Source organism: Thermobia domestica, chromosome 13, assembly GCF_964235325.1.
Source record: "Thermobia domestica chromosome 13, izTheDome1.hap1.1, whole genome shotgun sequence".
Classification (NCBI taxonomy): domain Eukaryota; kingdom Metazoa; phylum Arthropoda; class Insecta; order Zygentoma; family Lepismatidae; genus Thermobia; species Thermobia domestica.
In genome coordinates, this window is record NC_137466.1 from 89,950,269 (window position 1) to 89,974,743 (window position 24,475).

General features: G+C 36.6%; 1 protein-coding gene across 2 annotated transcripts in view; it reads right to left on the reverse strand.

Moving 5' to 3' along the window:
* LOC145668320 (uncharacterized) overlaps positions 1 to 24,475 on the reverse strand; it is a 68,299-nt gene that overhangs the window by 29,535 nt on the left and 14,289 nt on the right. For both annotated transcript variants that reach the window (XM_081736050.1, XM_081736051.1), the window contains exons 2-4: positions 23,313 to 23,496; positions 19,216 to 20,331; positions 5,245 to 5,417 (exon numbers count right to left, since the gene is read on the reverse strand). In XM_081736050.1, the coding sequence (XP_081592176.1) occupies positions 5,245 to 5,417; positions 19,216 to 20,331; positions 23,313 to 23,478 (1,455 nt within the window). In that variant the 5' untranslated portion in view covers positions 23,479 to 23,496. The remainder of the gene's footprint in view (positions 1 to 5,244; positions 5,418 to 19,215; positions 20,332 to 23,312; positions 23,497 to 24,475) is intronic.

Genomic DNA, 24,475 nt, shown 5'->3' on the forward strand with positions numbered 1-24,475 from the left:
CAATCCTTTGATGGACTGCACACTCGCAAGGAACTGATTTATGTTATCAGGCATAGAACCCATCATAGCTAACTGGTACCGCTTGGGCAGGAGAGTGATGATGTGTGACAACGTAATGGTTGGATTTTTATACTTTTTCAGAGCTTGAATTTGACTAAAGCGCTCTGTTACAAAATTAACAACACTACTATAACGTTTTGGGTTAAACGGAATAGAACGCAAGTTACGCAGACGTGTGGCTTTCACTAAAGGACTCTCAAATGCATTTTGAAACTCTATCACAAATTCTTGAAATGTTTGACACTTCTTACCATGTAAATCGTACCACTTAAGTGCACTGTCCTTAAGAATTAACGGTATGATCGTCAAATATTCACTTTGAGGCACTCCGGCGAATGACATTTTTCTACCAAAATTTTCTAGAAATGCACTTGCACTTTCCTTTATTATATTACCTGAAAATGTAGAGAGTTGTTTAATGTTTGCTAATTGCAATGAACAACGCCTTGCATTTACTTCACCATTTTTTGTACGCTTAATACGCGGACTTTTTTTTTTTTGGTTTTGATTCTTGACACGGTTTTCTTTATTACGTCACTTTCCACCTCTGTATCGGACGCCGTTTGAGACTCACTGCTCGATTTTTTTTTACGCTTTACACTGTGCACGGAACCTGTGTTTCTTTGTGACATATTACTTTTAGTATCATTGTGTTCATTTGCTAATTCTATCCGCTGCACACGCTCTGATAATTGCTCCACATCTTGCTTGGTTTGTTCACTTAACTCACTGGCGCGAAGACATGTTTCAAAACACTGCTGGTTAAATTTACTCTGTTCGTGGCACACTTGAATACACTTTTGTACTGCTATACCGTATTCACTTTGTTTAGTCTCGCACTTTTGAATTTTACTTTCGCGGTACTTGTCGAGACTTTCGACCAAACGCAACCTTTTTTCATAATCGTCCACTCTATTGTGACATTCATTTAATTGACGTCGTTGGTTGTTTACTTGGCGCGTATTTTCTTCAACTGTGCTCCGTACATCGTGCACTGCATCTGCTAATTCACGTACACTTCTACGTATATCCTTACTCGTGTTAAAACACTTTAATTCCACTGCTTCAATTCGTTCTATCAATTTTTGCCGCACCGCACTAATACACGCATTCAAATTTTTAATTTTACTCTGCATGGTAACATTCACATTATTAATTTTACCTGACAAATCATCTTTCATTTTCTGTTGATTTATATTTATCGTCTTAACACTTTTACTCACATGTTTTTGATTATCACTTAATTTGTTTTGGCTTTCTTTAATTTCGTTAATTGATGCACTCAGTTTTTTTTTGCATAGATAAGAGAACTGTTTTGAGATTACCCTTAGCCATGATGTTGCAAATATAACAAACTCGCTAATACAAATAATTGATTAATTTCTGCAAAAATCTAAGAATGCAAATAATTAAAAAAAATAATATTTTAATTTGGACAGGATTTAGGCTTCAATATGCAAGGATGAATGCACTGGACAAGGATACAATTACACGAATTTTATGTACTTGGCGATCTGAGATGGCGGCAAAATTATGCAGCAAGTTTTGGAACATTAAGAATACGTAGGCCAATGTTCGTAGACACACAAAACCGAACATTTATACAAAAAGAAAGGTTTCTGCTTCGACACATATATCCCGGGTTCCGGCACCATTTTATAACGTTTACTCCATAGGATGGTGATTTAGATAGAGCAAACATTATATTATATAGTTGTAAATAGGACGTTTGCTCGAGTGTTGACGATGAAATAAGTTATTTGAAGAAAGCTTCTTTTAACGCCAACTACCCATAAGCAAAAATTTTACGTACAACTTTTAGAGACATAAAAGATTTATTATTGTATTTTTGAAAATTAACAAATTACACAAATAATAAGTAAAAAGGTAAATTTTGTATTATGTACCTAAACGAATCACCACGACGCATGAGGGGATGACATGCACAATTGCAGAAAATACTTGTTAATTGATTTGAAAATTTTAATTATATGGATACTTACATAGCTTTGAGCGAGGATACGACAATTAAGGTAATATAACGTATGGATGTTTCTTATGTTATAAGAAATATTTTGATTTGGTTAAGTTTAATACATGATTATGCAGTGTTTTGTTGCAGCAGGGTAGCAGAAGCTGTTGAGTATTGAGTTCTTTGGCGCTGAATAATTGCTTTTTGCTAAATTTTTTTAGTTTTTGCTGTTTGCGTGGGTGTCACGCGTTAAGTGACGTAAGAGCGGACAGAGCTATGATTGGCTGAAGAAGTGTTGATTAAGGTCACTTCGCCCACTTGCATTTGAAGAATGAAAGAACATATATACACACACAGAAACGTTGTTTGCTAGTATATGCTAGTTTTTTTAAATTAAAAGAGAGTTAAATTGCTTGAATTGCATATTGCCAAAATGATGAATAAATGAGTTTATGACAGCGGGAGCTCACGTGGCTCGGATTCCACGTTAATCAGTAGGTCCTGTCTCATATAGCCTCGATGCTGAAAAGGATGTTAAACTCAAACTCAACTCAATACATAAATAGATCTATCATGTAAAATTGAATATGAGCATCTAATCGATCACGCAACAACTATTGAAACCGTTAAAATGATGTCAATCTTCGGATCTTTCGATATTAAATTGATTAAAATGCATATCCTACGTGAACAGTGGGATGTCATTATATATAAATATATATACTGTGAAAAATGGAGTGGTAACATAAAAATAATCAAAAATGACCGATATTAATATCGAACCCATTCTTTTTGGCATCGTCCCCCTCATCCACCCTGGGATTTGCGCCAGTGTACACGACAGTACTGGAACTCAATTCCACATCTTCCAAAGATAAAGAACCAATGCATCAATCTGCTACCTTGGCTGCCATTATGACTTGCTTGGAAACAAACTTTCCTTAAAATAAGCTTTTCTTCAGAAGGAGGGTAGACGAGAAGGGTGGACGACAAATACTCCAGCAGTGGGGCTTTGGAAACAATACCAAGCCGCGTTTCCAGACCATCCCTCAAATTCCGCGGTTTTTGTTCAACTAGCTATCTCGCTACTTGTTCTTTTCACATCCTTTCTCTTCTTGATACGACCTTAACACAGGAAAAAAGCGAAACTCATCAAAATAGACTTTTTTTTATTTTTTTTTTAATATTGCTGTAATAAATGCACAACGACAATTTAGAGAACGGCTACAATTTGCTATTGGCTGATTTCAGTAGAATAAACCATATTCATTTTCAGTTTAGTACGAAGTCGTGTGCCATCTGATTCTAGAATTAGTATGTTTGTGTCTATGGCAACACTTTGGTAAGAGCTGGTTTTTATGAAAAACGCCAAAACATGTGTTACAACGTTGCAGGTTTTGAGATCTGTCTTTCTCGCTGTCATTTATGTGTAAGTCTTCAAGTTGATAAGTTCTGAAAGTGAAGTGAAAAAGATATAGCTGTCTATCTTGTGTTGTTAAATTAAATACTCAAATATTTTGTACAATATTATTTTAAATGACTGTATTACTTTGTGATTATCTACCAGTGTTTGGTGTGAGACTAATTCTCTCCCACTGGCGTGTTTTTGTATGTATTTCCATTTTCAGTGTCTTATCGGGTTTGTGTTAGTTTTGCTTTCGCTTATCTATTTTCCAATGGTCTATAATAATAATAATAATAATAATAATAATAATAATAATAATAATAATAATAATAATAATTGCCAGAGATGCTACCTTTAACAGCCAATGTCGAGAGTTGGTATTTAATTTCCGGACATATCTGGAGCAAAAAGTCATAATAGTTTCCTTTTTCACCACTAACGAAAGTAGTTGAAAGAGCTGACGTCGCTTTCAAAATCACCACAACAACGGTGAAAAGAATAACAAGGAAGAAATATCCAGATAATCTCGACTTCATACGGTAGAGGTGCTCCGAACGTCCGGGAGGACGCGACCAAAACCGTGTACCAAAAACCGCTCTGGACGTCTTTCAAGAGGATGGGATTCGACGGCCTATTTATGAATATTATTCGAGAAAGGAATATCCCATCCGACACAGATGTGTCAAGCAAGCAGGTAAGTCAGTAGCAATAAGAACTTCTCTTTATTTGCTTTAACAAAAAGAATTTTTTACACACAGCGCCCGTGGCTCAGTTGTCTAGTATTGGCTTAGCATTCGGGAGGTTCTGGATTCAAAATTAGGGTTAGCTATCGTGACTGCTGACTGGGCTTCAGCGATTTTTTCTTATTCCCACTATTCGATTCCCGACGGGAGCTCATGTGGTTCGGATTCCACGTTAATCAGTAGGTCCACATCTCACATAGCCTCGCTGCTGAACGGGACGTTAAACTCAAACTCAACTCAACCCTTATTCCCACTAGGCAAACCACGGGGCACTACCAATTGATAAAAGTCCGTGGTCTCATATTACCTTATCCGCACCTTTCCTACTCATAAGCATTAGCAGCCAATATATATATATATATATATATATATATATATATATATATATATATATATATATATATATTCATTTCGAAATATTTTTTTCAAGATAAAATTGACGGAAGATGTTGAGACGCTTTTTGTTTTAAATAATAACAATAGGGTGTGTGGCGATGGCTATTATTATATTTGATTACCTCCTCAGGCTTTATCTTCTCATTTTGGGAATAATATAATCGCGTATTGTACATAAATGTTTTTCATTCTGCCGTAACAATTTCATAGTCTAGGTGATGTGAACCGCCTATTTGTGTAGGTAGATAAGTGTATTTATTTTTGACATCTTTTTCACTCGATCCCTAAGCGCTGAGATGTGAGCACTGGCAACGCCGCTGCGAACTGTCAGAGACGTTCTCTTACTGGAAGCTCTATAGTATAACTTCACGTACAGAAAATTACGTATCGGTTCGTTCTCGTTCTCTCTCTCTCTCTGCTGAAAATTTCCTTGCCCAACTCAGGAGTGCGCGTGGAATGATGAAATTTTACAGTTTTTCTACGAATTTTTCAACAGCCGCTTGTATATATACATACAATTATGAATAAAAATACTGCTGACAGACTAAACAGAACGACTTAAAACAACAGTATCTAGTAACTACTGGACTAATAGCTGATAAAACTAAATTGGCTCATACCCATATTTACTATGTTTCGAGAGATTATTTCGTTCACTTAATACTTACATGAGATGGCTGCTTGCACTGCACACTGACCACTTCAATACCACTATCATCATCATCAACGTCATTTTCATCGTCACTGCTTGACGACAACCAATCGAGCTGCAAATCTGGTGCTGATGGACCATCCTCTGGCTGTTGACACTTCCTTGAGTTTGTCTGCAGTCCTGATGGCCCTAATCAAGGAAGTTCTCTTTTGAATTTTACGTGCATTTATTTAGATCACACTATTAACCTAAGATTATGAACGGAAGAGATAACAGAAAATTTGGTATCGTACTTTCTAATTATATATATAATTATACAATTGAAAGTTACTGTTTGTGACTCTTAATCTCTTGAACCGCCCGACAGATCTCGATCAAATTTTCAACGTAGATGCGGTTCTGTCCTGAGAGTGTTTTTAGCTATTTACTTTAATGGTACAACTTAGGGGAGGAGAGGAGGAGGAGGGGGACAGAAAAAAATAAATAAAACTTATCCTGACCGATCTTGATCAAATTTTCAATGTAGATGAGGTTCGCGACTGGGATGATTTTTATCATTTAACTGTGACGGATCAATGTAGGGGAGGGGTGGAGGGGGAGATACAAAAATCAATAAATATAAAAATAAGTGACTATATTCGTGAATTAATTACTTTTGAACCACCCGATCGATCTCAATCAAATTTTCAACATATATGAAGTTCAAACCTGAGAAGTTTTTTATCATTTCATTTTGACAGTAGATCTTAGAGGAGGGGGAATATATGAAAATGAATAAAACTTAGTAACTCTTGAACCACCCCACCGACCTCGATCAAACTTTCAACATAGATAAGGTTTGGGACTGGGATGTTTTCTTCATTTCACTTTTACAGTGCAACGAAGGGGAGAGGGGAAATATATGTAAAAAAAAAAAAAAAAAAAAAAAAAAGTAAAAATAAAAGTGACTATCTTTGTGACTTCATCACGTTTAAACCACCCGACCGATCTTAACCAAATTTTCAACATAGATGAGGTTCGGACCTGAAGTGTTTTTTTATAATATCACTTTAACAGTAGAACTTAGGGGAGGAGGAGGGGAGGGGACACATATATAAAAATAAATAAAACTTGATAACTCTTGAACCACCCAAGCGATCTCGATCAAATTTTCAACATAGATGACGTTCGGGCTTGGGATAATTTTTATAATTTAACTTTGACGTTGCAACGTAGGGGAGGGGGAGATATATATGTAAAAAAATAAAAATGAAAGTGACTGTCTATGTGACTTCACTCTTGAACCACCTGACCAATCTCGATCAAATTTTCAACCTATATGAAGTTCGAACATGAGATAATTTTTGTCATATCACTTTGACGATGTAACTTAAAGGAGGGGAAAGACATTTACAAATGATTGAAAATGACCGATATTAGTGTCGAATCTATAGTTTTTGAGGTCGCTGAGATGAACAGTAACACTTCTGTTGCCATTTAAATACAAATTCAGCCCCGAAAAAATTGTAGGAGGGGATGAGGATATATATATATATAATCAAAATGAGCAATATCAGTGTCGAATTCACAATTTTCAGGGTTGCTGAGATGAATAATGACACTTCTGATGCCGTGGCGAGGAGAGGGTATATATAAAAATAAACGAAAATGACCAATATCAAGGAGCGCGTTAGCAATAGTAAAAAGTGACTGATTAGAGAAACATATTACTATTTCTTCTTAATTTAACCAGTGAAGCGGGTAATTGATGCTAGTATATATATATATATATATATATATATATATATATATATATATATATTAGGGATGTACCAATACCACTTTTTCACCGATACCGAGGAGGCCCATACTGCCGATACCGAATACCGATACTTTTGGACACATTTCTTATATATTATCAGGAATTTTCAGAATAATGAAATGGACAACATTGTAATAGGGTATATAAGGCAAAAATTTGACATAAAAAGACAAAAAGCAGAATTTCATATTTGGTTCCATATAAAAAATATATTTGCTCTAAATATAATCCAGCTCACATAAAATGAATTAAAAAGCAGGAAATACTTATATAGTGTAAACTTAATTCTAAGACTCAGTGATTGATATTTAGAGTGATAATGTACTTTCATAATTCATTGTATTTACTAGTCTCTATTACATACATACAGTGGCGGCGATTGAACGTTAAAAGTGTAAGGAGCAAGACATGATCTGAATATTTGTAGATCAATGTTAGTTTTCCTGATTGTTTCTAACACTTTGACAAAAGATTGTATAATTAATAGGATACTATTTTTTTTAGTTAAAATACCGTATATCGTATTTCATATTTTATTAAGTAAATTGGCAAGATCAACGCAAGTATGTACTAGCCCTTTGTACTAAACTATTCCTTCGAACTCAAACAACGAAGACCTAAGAAAATATTTGTTTCTTGCTCATAAACATCTTAAACTTCTTAAATCTTCCAAAATCGGAACTGTTTCGCCAATATCTTGGGAACGGTAAGTCATACAGAGATGATATCAGTGTTGATCAATACCTAAGACGACGGTGAACATTTTGGTACTAGATAGTAAGCGGAGGCCACTAACCAACTGGACACCGTTCCTCCAGATATTGGCCAAAAAAGTTTCGATTTCAGATTTAAAGAGTCATATCTCGGGAACCCTAAGTCATACAGAGATGATACTGGTGTTGATCAATACCTATAATTCAATTTATACAACTTCTCCCGTGTGAGAGTTGTTTTCCTCTGTTTTTTTTCTTCCTGCACGTGGTCATAACAATCAGCCAAGAAGGACTGTTTCTACGCCAACAGCACGTTCAGCCAATTATAGTGGCTCATTTCTCTCGCTCTGCAGTGGTAAACATTCCACCCTCTCCGCACGTTGCCCATTGTTTTAGTCGGATGTCAACTTGAGTAGTGGACCTGCTGGTAGCATTCGTTTTAGTTCTCTTTTGTGTCATTTGATTTTATAAAACTGAGATTTACTTGCAGTGAATAATTTCGTGTTTCGTGTATACGGTACTTCAGTGTTTAGTGCATTATTTATTTCTGATTCTCTCTCTCTCTTTTGTGCGTGTGTGTGTGTGTCCGTCCTCTAAAATGGATGAAGTGGGAGAAAGTTCAAATCTTGTTCGTCGAAGAAGGGGGCGACGAAGAATTCACTCGCCTGTAATAGAGCCCACACACGGTCCACGGTTTGTGCAAACAAGGCTGTTTGTGCAAACTTTTTCCATATCCAACTCGTTCAATAATTGTTTACACGAACTTCCCAGTATTTCACCATATGTAGTTGAATCCATTCGTAAATAATTTTTATAGTCCACAGTCGAACTTATCTTAAGTTCGGCTATTACCTAGGTAAATTTTGATGACTAAACTTAGACCGTTTCTTGAACCACTCTTTCCTCCACACCCTCTTCTTCCGTTTTGGTTTCGCAGGTCTTTTCGCTTCCAAAGCACAAGCAATTACTATCGCTAAACGAGCTGCTTCAGTGAACATGTTTACGCGATCAAACTCAAAATTGAACTGAAGTTTGTACAAACAGTTGAACCGTGTATGGCCGAATGTTTGTGCAAACACAGTGTTTGCACAAACATGATGTTTGCACAAACCGTGGATCGTCTATGGGCCACTTAAAGAAATATTCAAAAAGTGGACAGGGTGTCGCTTTACGAGGCCAAGCTCGCGAGATGGTGTGTTCACTACGCGAATACTTTGAGTGGGAAAGAGAAAATGGTGGTCCTCTTATCGATGTAAATCGAGTTACAGAAAGGACAGCGGCTGCCCTTAAAATTAGCAGAAAAACAGTGGCGCGAATTGGGAAATAAAAAATAAGAAAAGAGGAAGAACTTGAGGAGAAGGAAGAACAAGGACGAGCCTGGACCATCGCAGGTACTGCTTGAAACTCCAGGAAAACATCGCTGCTATGAAAAGGTCACAAATCTCCATTCATTCCAGCGCGATGCCCTTCGTCGCCACATTTACTCTTATTATATGCGCAAAGAGCATCCATTAAGCATTAATTAGCACTACATTAAGCAAGCTCCACGCCAGCCTTAAAGAAGCAAATTTGTTCCACAGAAGTAAGTTCTCACTTAGAAGCTGTCTCATAGATCTGGGGTTCGAATTTAATAAATTCTCCAAACGCACAGTGCTGATGGAAAGAAGTGACATCGTGGCTTGGCGTTGTCGGTACCTCAGAGCTATGAAGAAATGTGATTATAATAATGTGGTTTGGTTAGATGAGACATGAGTCAATGCAGGCCACACATTAGAAAAAGGCTGGACCGATCATACTGCGCATAGTACAATGAACGCACCAATAGGGAAGGGGGGGGGGAAGAATAATTGTTCTTCATGCTGGCACATCTCGTGGTTTTTGTCCCAACTGCCTACTCATTTTCAGATCTAAAAGAACTGGTGATTATCACGAGGAAATGAACTTCGATACATTTACAAAATGGTTCCAAGAATCTCTTTTGAAAAACATATTCCCTAAATCCATCATCGTTATGGACAATGCCCCATACCATTCTGTTATGCTCGACAAACCTCCAACAACTCAGTCCCGGAAGTCTGAGGTCTTGGACTGATTCAAGCGCAATACCAGTGTGCAGTTAGAGCCTGACATGAAGAAGGCAGAGCTTCTAGAACTGGTGACATATACAAGCCCAAATTCCCTTTGTACAGAATCGACGAATTAGCAAGGGAAAAGGGTCACCAGATCATAAGACTTCCCCCCTACCACGCCCACTTCAACCCTATAGAAAATATTTGGGCGCAAGTAAAAGGATACGTCGCGAGGAAAATAAAAAATTCACAGTGGCAGAAGTGGAAAGACTTACAAAAGAAGCAATTGATAGTGTCACTGAGGAAGACTGGGCTAATGTTGTTCAACATTCGAAGAAGCCCCTAGACGAGCAATGGGATAAAGAGGGAATTCTTGAACAGTGTGTGTGGAGGAAGTGATAATATCTGTTAATTCCAGCTCCGAAAGTGAAAGTGATTCTTCACTGGGAGTATCCCCAATCACACAGTAAACGTAAGTACATTTCTCTTTCTTCTTTACTACTATATATATTAATTTTTAAAATTATAGCAATACAAATGTCACGAGTTCAAAATGAAGACGTATTGTTTGCGATATGTGGTATACAAACGTAAGTTCAGTAATTATAAACAAGGTTCAGTATTGATGTTAACAATTTTGCTACAGCTATATGGAAATTTCTGTTTTCTGCAGTGAAAATAAAAGTTTCCTATAGAAATAAAGTCAGAGGGAGGAATGGTTGGATTTACCGTGCTTTTTATTGTACCAATGAAATTTACAATAATGTTTGTCTCCTTTATAAGTGCGTTTTTAAATAAGCGTTCTACATTTAGTAAATGTTGATAGGGAACAAGAAATAATTCACTCGTTCTACTCGTGTAGTTTCAATACCCGACGCAAAAGCTGGCAACGCAGCATCGAGCACCACGTGCACGCAGCGAGCTGTCACACGGGACACGTAGTATCTATTGCACTGTAAGAGGATGGTGAATATTTTGTTAACAAATAGTAACCGATGGCCACTGGTTCTATCTTCATTTTTAATATATATATATGGTGATAAGTGACAGATCAATATAGCTAATTCAACAGATCCCCTAATAACGCAGGTTCCAAATATGTAAATGTATTATCTATCAGGGGTGGATCCAGGGCGGAGGGCGATCGGAGCAATCGCCCCACCCCCCAGAAGATGAAACTTTATTTTATATATAAATAAAATCCATCCCAGAGTTTGGAGCTCTTAAAAGTACTTCTAAAATCCCCCCCCCCTAGAAGTCCGTCCTGAATCCGCCCTGTTATCTATTGAATTTAGTTAATCAAATACATTTAATATATAATTTCATATAAATTCGAAAAAAAAAAATCTTTTTAAGTTTGTTCTGGCAATGCTCTTCGAGCATTCTTAACTGTTTCTTGTTTTCTGTTCAGAGAAAAAAGCCAACGAAAAGGCTTTGCTGCGTCTGCAAAAAGGGCATTGTTGTTTCTGCTAGTAAAAAAAGAATTTTTTTTTCACCACCAATTTCTAACTGCGGAATATCATAAATACTGAAGGCAAAAGAAAGAAAAAGGTAGAAGTTGATTATTAATACTCTTTTTTCAATGAATTCCTTACTATTAGAAAGAAGAAAAGGCATTTTAGGAACTGTCGACTTTTGTGCAACTAAAGAATAACTTGTGAAAGACTTTTCTTGCTTCGCGAAATTTTCTCTCAATTAGTTTCTAAGCAGCTGACTAACATATCGAAGCCTTGTAACAGCCCTTGTAAGAAGAAATTAAAGTATGCTGGAATTATTGCGCTCCAAAAGATTAATTTTTGGGCCATTTTCCGTGGCAATTAAAACGCAATAAATGTAGCTTTCTTAACTCCAGGGGAACACAAACAACCAATACGTACTCACGCCACGGCAAATATTATATGGAACAATTTTCTTCTATAAACCAGTAATACGTACAAAAACTTTACTTTTCCAAATGAAACTATATACATTAAGGGGTCACTTCAAAAAGGTGAGGGGCATCCTGCCTCCCCTAATCGCCGCTCCTGCATACATATAATGCAAACGAATATTACTGTTACAAATTTTTATTGTTCAAAAAACTATGCGTAGTGCACCATAAAAAGAATAAGAGGGTAATTTAAGCGAAGTCAAAAATAATAAAACTATTTATTAACTTTAGAACTAACTGTTTTTAACCAGTAAGTAGGAGAAAATAATGACAAAGTGAGCGTCTTCTGGGTTTTTTCTATAGCATTTTCTTCTGAATTGAAACCTCTGTCTCGTTTGGGATTCAAATGACGGGTCTGCTATCCTGACTATGGGCTCCCGAAGGGGGAGGGCAGGGTGGGGTCCGCTCCCCCCTGGCTCACGAAAATGTAAACGTAATATAGCAACCCACGTATATTAAATACCAGACGTAATATAGCAACCATGGAATGAGCCCTCCCTAGAAAATTTTCTTCGGGTGCCTATGATCCTGATTGAGGACCTTTATTCCCAAAAGTCCTTCCCAAAAGGACCTTTATACCGATATTCCCAAAAGTTGCCGGTATCACCGATACCTATATATCGGTACATCCCTAATACATACATACACACACACATATATATATATATATATATATATATATATATATATATATATATAGTAAGTTATATATACAGTTTGCAGGTTGATAAAGTTCTATGTAAAGAAATGTACTACATACTTAGATAATTTCTTCCAGTTCTCTCAAGTTTTGCCTTCGATAAACCAATGTAAAACAATATTTATTGATAGATGTTATAGGATGCATATCTGATATTTAAAAGAATAAAAACATTTTACCTTACACCCTTATAATGAATTATAACACACGTAATTTCAAGGGTTTGTTCACCTCTTGGCCTTGCAACTGTGATTCTTGAGAGAATCAAACTTCAGAGTTTTTCTATAATGGCTTGGAAGTATCGAATGAACTAGTATAGAATTTAATTTTGAAAGTTACTTCATTCAAGTAGTAACAAGATTTTTTAGAATGAAGAATTCCATCGTTTACAGCGCAGCTGAAAAAGTGCAAGGAAGTGCGAGAAAGAGGCAAGTGAAGCCTTGAAATAATATAATTTATTATAAGGATGTAAGAGAACGTTTTTTATTTCTTCAAGAAAATTTAAAACAGGTTAATGGAATTCTCACTATCAAAGTTTTATTCACCCTCATAACCTTATTAGAGTTGTAAGCTGCCACCAACGTGATTTATGTATCGAAATGTAAATATAGTATTAAAAGCCAAATTAAGTAATAATTTGTAATTATATTAGGATAACTCAGATATATAAGTATGTATTAACGAAAGTATTTATATTCAAAAAGGGTATTTATATTAGAGTTTAGATGAATTACTGAAAAAAGTCTCTGTTCTAAGAAGCACTCCTCTTCAAATTTCGCATCACACATTGTGACAATGCTAGAAGCCAAGAGTTCAATTAACCTTTGAGCTAACATAGTCGCTAATCTAAAGTAGATGGCAAACCCAAAAGAAGCAGGTTTATAGTTTATATTCCATATGGAACAGAAATTAGGGAAATGAAGTTACTAGCATTGACCAGCAACTATTGTTACTTCCAAACTTACTTTATTGTTTGCGGGTATAATACCTTGATGCTAAATTTGTTACAATAGGTGTTAAAATTTGAATCTGTCCTGTATCTTCACGCCTTTGAGAAGAACCATTACGTGAAGCTTGGCTAGTAGACGAGCTTGGCACAAAAGAAGAAAAAAACTTGGATTCTATGTCAGGAGTATCAGATTTAAAGAGTATATTATTAATAAAAAATATTCAAAAATGAAAAATGAAATATTTAAGTTTTACGTCCCATGGTTATGCCGGTTGGGCTAAAGGAGACGGTGAAGATGAGAAATGAATGAAATGGTGGAATGAAGAAAGTGGGAGGAAACGGGAGAACCTCGAGAAAATCCACGAGTACGGTGTTTGTCCACCACAGTCTACACGGCGCGAGTTGAGATCGAACCAGGGACCCCAAGCACCGGAGGTGAACGCTCTACCACTGAGCCCCCGCGCCCCCGTAAATAATATTCAATATTAAAATGTTCATGGAAACTTCGATACAAGCCAAGAAAAATGTTTTACGTGACTCCGCATCGATATTTCGTTTCCAACATGCTTTTCATTCAGTCAAAAAGATTTTTCTCAGCCACTCCTGGGTGACGGCGGGTGGTATGTCTGGGGGAGGAATGAGCAGACGATTCACCTCCTGAGACTAATTTCTTTCCGCCTAGCTTTTGAAAGGGATGACAACTCCAAGAATCTACAAAAATAAGTAATACTTATATACTGTATTATATTTATGGTTATTGTTTGTTATATGTAAATATTTCATAACAAATTTTTAAAAGAATATAAAAGTAAAGACAGAAGCAGACAGGTCCACCATTTCCCGCTTGCTAGAAGGTAATCTGAAGGTCTGTCACTAGAGTTCACTAAACACAAGACACAAAAGGTCTGCTTGGAGATTCCTAACGGGTTTCCACGACTAGTAAACAAAACATAAAATCGTAATTTAATAATATTGTAATAATTTTTTGGTACAAAGACAGACTAGGGGTATGTGAATAAACTTTATGTGTACGTAAATTTTACATTATTTACAAATTTGTCAAAATACAGCCGGCTCAACGCGGGTGGCACATCACAAAGGGGAAAGGTGAACAACCCCGAAAACAATAAAAATAGAGGGAGTCTACGACTTTTGAGAGACAACTAGCGGAAGTAAATACAGAAACTCAGAGAGTAAACAGTTAGTTCTTAGTTAGCCACCGGTCTGTTCACCTCAAGTTCATTGTAATTCTCACTGGAAGCTGTGTTCAGTTTTGTTTACAAAATTGAGCCCAGACAATGTATAGTTAACGCTTTGATTGATACTTAATAATAATAATAATAATAATAATAATAATAATAATAATAATAATAATAATAATAATAATAATAATATTAATCATCATCAACTATTGTTGATTGTCGTCGTTGTTTAGAAAATCAATTTTGCTTGATACCCGCTAGTGAAACTCAACCAATAAATTAACGTGAGACTAGAATCATGTGAAAGTGTAATGAACAGCGTACCCAATAGTCAGTTGTTGTGTTTCATCTTGTGTCCACTAGATACTGTTAATTCTGGGGAGACAAGACGACAAAATTTCAGGGCGAGAAGGACTCCGCTATAAACGCCTTGATGGGAGAAAAAAAAAAAAAAAAAAACATTCTGCTAATTTAGTTGATTGGAAGGTGGAAAGATTAACGATCTCGAAGATAAAAAAAAAAAATTACATCGTCCAGAGGACTAACACAAGAAGAAAAACATCGAAAGCAGTAGGATCTTATTGGAGTGGCGAAGACAAATTCCAGAAGAGGATTGCTCCGAAGAGAACGAGACTACAAATAGTGACCAGTGTCAATTATGAATAACTGTGAAAACTAAAAATTTTAACCTAAAGTGCACACTTATGATCGATCGATCACGTGTGAATTTTCTTTTTCTTTTTGGCTTTGTCTGTGTATAGAGTAGAAACATGTATAGTGTTAGTGATTTAGTGTTCAATAAAACTGATACTCGTAATTTTAACTTGAAGCTGTGATCTTTTAGATGTCCATGTTCCCGGAGGCAGAGTTGAGTACTCTTGTATATTTGCTTCTCTCTCTAACACACACACATGTGCCGCTTGGCAGAATCCAGAGGCGGCTGCGAACACTCTTTCTCACAAGGAAACATCTTATATTGATAGTAACATTGCCTAATCAAACAATGTCCAATCGATAGAGGAGTGAAGAAAAGTGAGAAATCCGAAGTTTTACGGGCCGACAATCAGAAACACAGGAGATACAGAGAAAAGATAAATCTAGAATCATGTGAAGATAGCAATGCAAAAGACACACTGACATAGAAAGAACTTCAAAATGATTAAAGTAATCAAAATTACATTTACACAACAGTATAGTACACAAACATTGTACCCATAGACATGCTCAATAACATCATATGTAATGCAGTGTTGCCAAAAGAACACAAAATGAAGTTTTGTTAAATTAGTGTTTCATGGCCAAATGATAATAAAAAACGAAGGATAACCATTTCTCCATTCTAAAAGTAACTTGAATCTTTATTGTTTGGAGTGTTTTGCCCAATGAACATCATATATCATTGACACTATAATTAACTGTGTGTATAATGTATTTGCTTATTACATACCGCATGCAAGAAGAAAGAAAACATTGATCATAAATGAATTAGAAACTCCAACCGGAAGTAGACTTAAATCTTGCAAACAGTGCAAGATATTGAAAAAGTAATCGAAAAAAAATCTCCCCTTTATGGTATCTCTTGCCAAATTTTATCAACACGTCTTCCAGTTGTGTCTGTAAAGTGACATGTACAGATGTGAGGAATAACATGGAGATCCACGCTCATATGTGAACGATGCGCTGTGTAGAGTGTGCAGTTCAGCTAGTCTATATACTAAAATGTTCCCGATCTTTTCAACAATGAGATCTTGAAAACCACATGTGCTAGAATCGTGCCGTTTTCGCTGGTCGATTCCAAATTTTGTGTAGATTGTCCAGTTTTCATTCAAATTTTTCAAAAACCGTGTCGATATTGTTCTATTCAACATTTTAGGGGCCGTTTTGAGCCCAAAAGATTAACATTGTTGCAGGCCGAAACTACGGTCAACTAGTAGAGAAGTTTCGTATGGCGGGTTGAGGGACACTCCAGATTTGCTTAAATCTGAATGGCAAAACCTATTGAATGCTGGCAACTTCAAAGGTTACAAGAGACGCAATGAGGCGTACTTGGATTTATTAGATGGATGAGCAATGAAGGAAATTGTGGAATGAAGATAGTGGTAGGAAACGGGAGAACCCACGCCCACGGTGTTTGTCCACCACAAGTTTACTTGACGCGAGCTGGGATCGAACTTTTTCTTATTAGTATATTACTATAGATGTGATCAAACAATATGTATTTCTTACGCTCAAGGGAGGGGGGCAATTAAACCCTTCTTTTCTGCCCAAATGACGCCAACTGGAACACTTGCTTGCAATTACTGAAAAGAAATGAATAACACTTATTTCTGTCAGTAATTTTTAGAGCTCTGCGCCCTCATTTCAGACTTTGGGAAGCACAAAATCAACAATCATGATTAACAATTTCCATAGATTTCACAAGGATCATCTTCCTAGGTCGATGCGATATGCAGCCTTTGAAGAAAAGAAAGAATTGAAATAAGGTCGTTTATGAAGCCATGGAAAAACTTTGTGACATTTTGTTTTATTCAGGCTCTAGAAAGGCATTTCAGAACAAACGAATGAAAGAGACGGACTTTAGAGCTATAAACCTTGTAAACTGGTTCCTGTTTCTTCCGTCTGAATGGAAAGAGTAAGTACGTCACATCCCGCTTTAGACAAGGTGGAGGAGGACAGGAAGTAATTAGTCGATGAGAAGTGTATTTCTGAATGCATAAGCACACGGCGCAAGAGTTTGTTCCTAAGTTGGACTTAAACTTTTTGTATCATTTTCTATGCTCCGCAAGGTGTGTGAGGGATTACTTGCCAGGTTATAGGAGATCCCTACGTTCCTTTGAGGAATCCCTCACACACATTTTGCGGAGGTTTGAAGTATACATTTTTCAATCGAGCAGGCATAACTTCGAGTGTGATGTTCTAAACCGCATTCTCAACGTATAGTTGGTTTAGAATTACAGCCCTCTGAAGTTCATTTTCCCATGCTATCGGCACCTTGTATCACAGAAACTATCCCTCACTGACCAAAGTTCCAGAGGACTTTTTGCTTGTTTCGATGTCAGGAATCAGTTCCCGAAGTTTGTTCAAATAGTTCCTTACCACCCTGCATTATCAGACAGTAAATATTTTTTTTATAGGAAGTTTGGCAAGGATGGTCCGAGAGAATGTTCTGCTTGCATATGACAGCCATAACTACAAAATTATTCGTATCTCTGTCAATGTATTTTTTCTTTTTCCTAAAAGGGGAATTCATCAATTTGCATATATTTACTAGTTACTTATCGTGTTTCACCATATTTAGTGTAACAGGATTTATTAATCTGAATTGTATATTGCACCGATGTCTTGTAGGAATTTGTTACACACAGGTCACTTAAGTAACGAACTAGCAGCAGCACATCAATCTCCATCCATGTTCTACATATCCTTGGAATGGTCTGAGATATCCAATCTTAATGATAAACGGAAAACGTCTCAGTATAAGCGTTACACTAATAGACGTCGCCATCTACGCTATCAGGTATTACAGATTGCAAAATACCTGGATGATAAGCATCAGGAAAATGAATATTCGTTAAAGTTAATATTTTAAGGGAAGAACTTCATCTGTGCCTAAATTAGCATCTCCGACCCGAGGCGGAGCAACTTTCAGAAACTAAAAGTGGAAATACTTGCAGATTCGGATTCTCCGTGAAAAAAATATTCAAATTTTATTCGAGACTTCTTTTTTCTGATTCGTGGTAGATCGTGCTGTAATCAGTGAAAACTTACTTCATTAAAGTTACACAATTAAGCAATTGAGCAATTAGTGGGTTTTACACACACTAATAATGCATGTTGTACAGGTTAATAGACTTACATTTCTGTCATATTTTCCACGAATCGGAATCAATTCGATCGTCTTTTGCATAGATAAATAATTCATAAATATGGAGTGTGTGTAGCGTCGGAAACGAATGAAAAAAAAATCCAAAGAAAAGTAGTGTCAGTGGCACCCAAAATACGAAAGTAATACAAAGTAAAAACACATGACCAACAATCCTCTCGAACAATTATATTAACATGATTTTCAATTATAGACGTGTCACCTCCGGTAAAATGTTTCGTTACCACTTATCATTACCAGAATGTACGCTGCGTCAAACTGCACTACTATATGCGTCACGTCACTTGAACACACTGACTTCATGCCGAATGCACTATCATCTACTATGAGTCAAAAAAAAGTTTGACAAAAGTGTGGCATTGCTTATCGTAGATTTATTCTGGAATGAAACCAGATGGTCCCTCGCCATCTATCAAATTATAATAATAATCATAATAATAGAACTTCAAATAAACTTTAGGAACATGTATTTTCCTCCCGGGAATACAAATCTGCAACAGAATATTGAATTTCCCATTTATTTTTCTTAGTGTCCTTCAGTCAAATTGCCCCTTGCAATGTTCAGATTTCGACCTCTTTTCGTTAGATGTATAAATATAACGAAAGGGAGAAAGGGAAAAAAAAAGTACTGTTTCCTCTGGTTAAATCTTGTTTCCCTTTCTTTCTTCCGGTTCTTTGTTCACAGACGAAAAACACAAAATAAACGTACGAATTTGCTAAAATTCTATTTTAAAACTTACCTGGACAGCTATTGCAATTGTTACTGGTACCAGGATGAGGTAATTCCTTCGATGAAGAGCTGTTATCCGACTTGTTTTCTGACTTTACATTTCGCAGCACATTATACCGGCTACAGTTCACTATATCAACATCAGAGTCCGTATCAGAAGAGAACAAATCAGGTACACCCTCGCACTCTCTTGGTTTCTGGAAAGAATTACTTTCGGATCTAAAATGATTGACTATTTTCTTCTTAGTACCACAATCACTAGGAAAAGTTGCGCGTGAGGTTGAAGGTTGTCTTCCTTTGGTTGAATTCTGATCCTGAATAGGGGCTACAGGGCTACATCTACTAGCTGCTTGGTCCATACTCTTTGGAAGTTCCTTATTTCCTGGAAAATTCCTATTATCGTCAGCCGACATTCTCGACTCCTCATAATGCATTTCGAAATCTCCCTGAACGTCCATTCTATCATTATGGAAATTAAAACTACACGAAGGCTTTGTGTTTTGAATGCCATCGTTTCTTACCTGAGCCATCTGACTACCTTTTTTGCTTTTTATTTTGTTCGTACACTCTCTCTCACGAAGCACTCTTTTTCGACGCAATTCACTAGCATCACTAACACTACTGTCACATTCCATAGGTGAATTTGAATTCTGAGCCCTGTGGTTATGCATACGATTTGATTCAGAATTCAGATTTTCACCATAGAAACTACAATCAGAAATAACACACGCATTTTCACTTGGAGTAAGAATGTCGGGTTTTCTAGAGCTGCTTGGAAGGGTGGGATCTGAGGCGATGCCATGAGGCTGAGAGAAGTCATGGAATATATTATAAAACGAGGCATGATTCCGAGTACCAGGCCAACCATTTCCGTAATACAAATCAGCATCAACACTTCGAGCATGGCTTCCATTTATATAATTCGCTGCTGAAGCTATGAAATTGGAGCTTAATCCAGAAGAGGAGTAGGCTTGGTTAGGGTTTACTCCGTAGCTTGACGCTACGGATACATCCGGTGGATTCCGCCCGGGTAGCATGCTATGTTGTTGAGGGTACTGTTCTAAAGATACAACATCCACATCATCAGGATCACTCTCTGCAAACAGAGGTTCATACTCCATTTCAGCTGAAAATACAAAAATAAATGCATAAACGTATAGAACTTTTATCAATTTTCTAAGTATGTTGAAGTGTTACCACATAATTCTAAATACGAGAGAAAACCGAAGTCTTTGCGTCTAGTTTGTTTTTTTTTTTTTTTCTTTCTTTCTTTCTTTCTTTCTTTTCGAGTAACACATTTTAATACAAAACTGATATATATGAGCGATGTGGTACGGTTTTCTTGGAACGGACTTGTAACTTCCTATTTCTTCCACGGCATGGCGCTGTTATCAAAACCCAAAGTTGGCCGCAGTGATTAGGACATCCACGCCATAGGAACAGCGAAGTGTTATTCGTTTTGTATTACAGATATCCACAGGGAAATGGAGCCAGTGTGTGGAAACAAGTATTTAGCACTGCGAAGTGTGCAATGATGGTGCAAGGAGTTTGAAAATAGACGAGAAAATGTCGAGGACAATGAGCGATCGGGCCGATCTCGTTCCCCGCTGACACCGAACACTGTGTGTGTTGACGAAATGGTGAAAGTAGACTGAATTGTTCATCTGCAGGACATTGTCAGCAGCCTGATCTTTGCTACGATAGTGTTTATGACATTGTCTAGGATTCGTTGGGATACCGCAAGATGTCGCGTCCATGGGTTCCTAAGCTTCTTAATGTCAACAAGAGCAAGCGAATGGTCGTATCACTAAACCATTTGCAGCGTTAGGTCGAAGGAAGAAAGCGACAGTTCCCTGGACCTCATCATTACTGACGACGAAACGCGGATACTCTATTGTACTCCTGAATCAAAACATTCCGGCTAGCTAGTAACGAAATTCACAAACACACCTCAACCGAGAAACTGATGCTAACAGTGTTTAGAGAAAGTCGGGGATCTGGATTTTCTGACAAGATGTGACAATCAACGCATAACGCTACTGTAGTACACTCTCCCATCTGCGAGCAGCCATTAGGAAAAAGCGTCAAGAATATTCGAGATATTGACGATGTAGTTTTCCCCTATGACAACGTAAAACCGTACGTGGTGAAAACAATAGCCGAACTTCACTCTTGGGGGTGGAAGATTACAGACCATCCTTTTTACAGTCCAGGCCTTGCCCCAGTGATTACCATCTTTTTGGTTCATTGAAGAAGTGCCTGGCAGGACAGGTTCAAGAACGACACTGAAGCGCAGAACGTTGTTCGTCGTTGATTCTGTGATCAGCTGGCCACCTTCTACGCAGAGGCCGTCAAGAAACTTGTGATACGGTGGGACAAGTGTCTCAACAGAAGTGATGATTAAGTGGAAAAATAGACATAGGCAAGTAGAATATTTGTTTTTCGTTTATGGTTTGTAATCTGGGAATATATCAGTAGTGCAAAGACTTTTAAAGTTTTCCTCGTATCTTGCTATGCAAACTAACAGAAACTATGCAAACTAAGTCATTATTAAAATTGCCAAGAAACTGCGCCTTAAAATCGGATATAACGCAAGATAAAGAAATCATGGTAATGTTCACGTAAAATAATGATCAGAAACATGATTAAAACAGTTAAGTTTTTCATTTCTTTTCCATTAACCAAGTTCTTAAATCTTTGGAGATTCGGAAAGGCATAAAATACCTTCGATTAATCTTGATTGGTATTTTTGATAACAGTTAAACATTAATCTTTTATCGCTAAAACCTAAAATGAACTGTGATAATGTTTCTGTTGATCCTGAAATATATATACATAAACTAAACTCATGAAAAATAAATAAATGATTAAATAATAAATAAATAAATTAAAATAAAATTTATACTTATAAAGAAAGGCAAAATAGTGATCTATGAGCACGGCTAACACTGAGAGTTGAAGTCACAAAGCGAAGATTATAATGATTGCGAAAAAAAGAAGAGTCACTATTTTAATTCATAAAGAACATACACATACAGGTAAATCTTTTTTCTAGGGTTTTTCCAATACTATTTCAAATAACATGACAAATACTTTATCTCAGTACTTCTATTCTTAAAGTTTTATTCTTCTATTACGTCTATTTGTAGTTTTTAAAATTTGATTTGCGTTCTTCTTTTTAGTGTAGTGATAGAGTAACAAGTAGACAAAAACGAGCACTTCCACCACCTTGGTTTCTTCGTTTCAAAGTCTCATAATTACCGAATACACTCGCGACATATAACTGTAGGGTAATGTTATTAAACAAACTATGCACAAATGGATTCCACGCTTCAACCAGGAAAATTCCTACATATACAGACCTTTCGCATTCCAGCCACATATTCAGTAAAAATTGATTAAACGAGCTTTTCCGCGTCATGATACTAGTGTCCTGTACTTACAAGTAGAACCCAGAAAATACCTAAATGCTCTGAATAAGAGAAATTTCACGTTCTCTTATCACTACCTGGTTGCTCGCTCGAAATCAAGCCACTCACGAAAAAAACTTAAGACTTCTTTACTATCGTTACTAGCGAGAAAAAAAATTATGTGTCTACACTGAGAGGCTGGGCATCGATCTCAAAAGTAAAATGTATATACGAGAACTGGGTAGGGCTGTGGTTAACATATTGATATGGGCTCGAATTTTGGTCATCGTACATTTCTCGCTATTTGAGTGTCATAATATATTTATACTTAAGAATGCAACAATGACGTAAGACATAAAGAAATCCAAAATAAATAAATAGAAATAGTTTAAGTTTGAATACAATATTACATTTCCAGAAGCTATTTTTCGAAAGATTAGCAAAATACACAAGTGACCCAAAAGTAGGTATACACTCCTGCATTGGTCAAGTGTAGCATTCTAGTTTGGGTTTATTTGCTTCGGCTGTTCCGAGCTTATGGTATAAGTAAAAAGGCATTAAAAACAAATAATAGAAAAACTAAGTCTATCCGATAGATAACAATAAGAAATGATATAAAATGCAATCAGATCAGTGCGGTACTGCATATCTACTTTTGGGCCACCCTGTATATACGAATAACAGCAGATTAACTTACTTGCAGTACACTCATCATTGTGAGGTCTATCCACACTAGATGCAAAGGCAGTATCAAATATTTCTGCGAGGGAGGTAGGGCTTCCTACAACACCTTCTCCAGATAGACTTTTGCTCTCGCCTGTTTCCCAAGGACGATGCTTGGTGGTTGTCAGTTTTTCTTCCATTACATCAGTTCAATCGTACTGAAAATAAATACATAAATAGTATTTTCATTAGATATTATAAACTGAATGTAATAAACGAGTCATTATATTTTAATATACTTTCTTTTTAATTATGTACTATTCAATTTTACGTCGTATGGTATCTCTCTCGAAATCTCCATAAATTTTAGCGTATCATATAATCCGAAACAGAGTCAAGATCTGTCTTTTGGAAGAAATCACATTTCTACGAATAAATGGCAAACACCGAAATGTAAATCCTCTCCAATATTCAATACCAATTTGAACTTTAAACACCTCATCACGAAGTAACATACACTTTCTATCATTCGGTAGATGCAATTCTTCCAACTTAATTTATGTCCTTAAATGCACTGACTGTCAGCTTTCTACACCGAAGAAACCACTCTTTCAATTTGCATTGACTAATTCTTCTGTCAAGTAACGTCAAAATCCTTATCACAGATTCTTCCACGTTTCTCAGAAGAATATGCGAAGGCACTTATATTACCATTCTGACAGCACACTGCGCTCCTAGACTCAACCATCTGTAATATCTTGCCTCACTACATTCCATTTCCTATGCTTTTAGGAGATGCACTTCATACTGAAGTTAAACAGTTCTTTCCTTTAGATGTAATAGCTTGATTTCTCCCATGTATGAATGTATTGTACATAGTAATGTTGCAGAGCAACATGTATGGCTAACTACTGGACTAATATGTAATTACGAGAAATATTTTACAAGTGAGTTTATTATTTAATTCCGCAGCTTAAAAAAAGGTCCTCCAATTAAAATGGTAAAGCGTTCAAATCTGATGCGTCCGGTTCCTGGTTCGATCCCAGCTCGTATCACGTGGGCTTTACGGTGCACAAGCACCACGTGCGTGGATTTTCTGTGCTCTTTCGTTTCCTTCGACTTTCTTCATCCTACCATTTCGTTCGCTGTCATTCTTACCGTCTTGCTTTGCCTCAGTGCACATTTGTCGAACGTTAA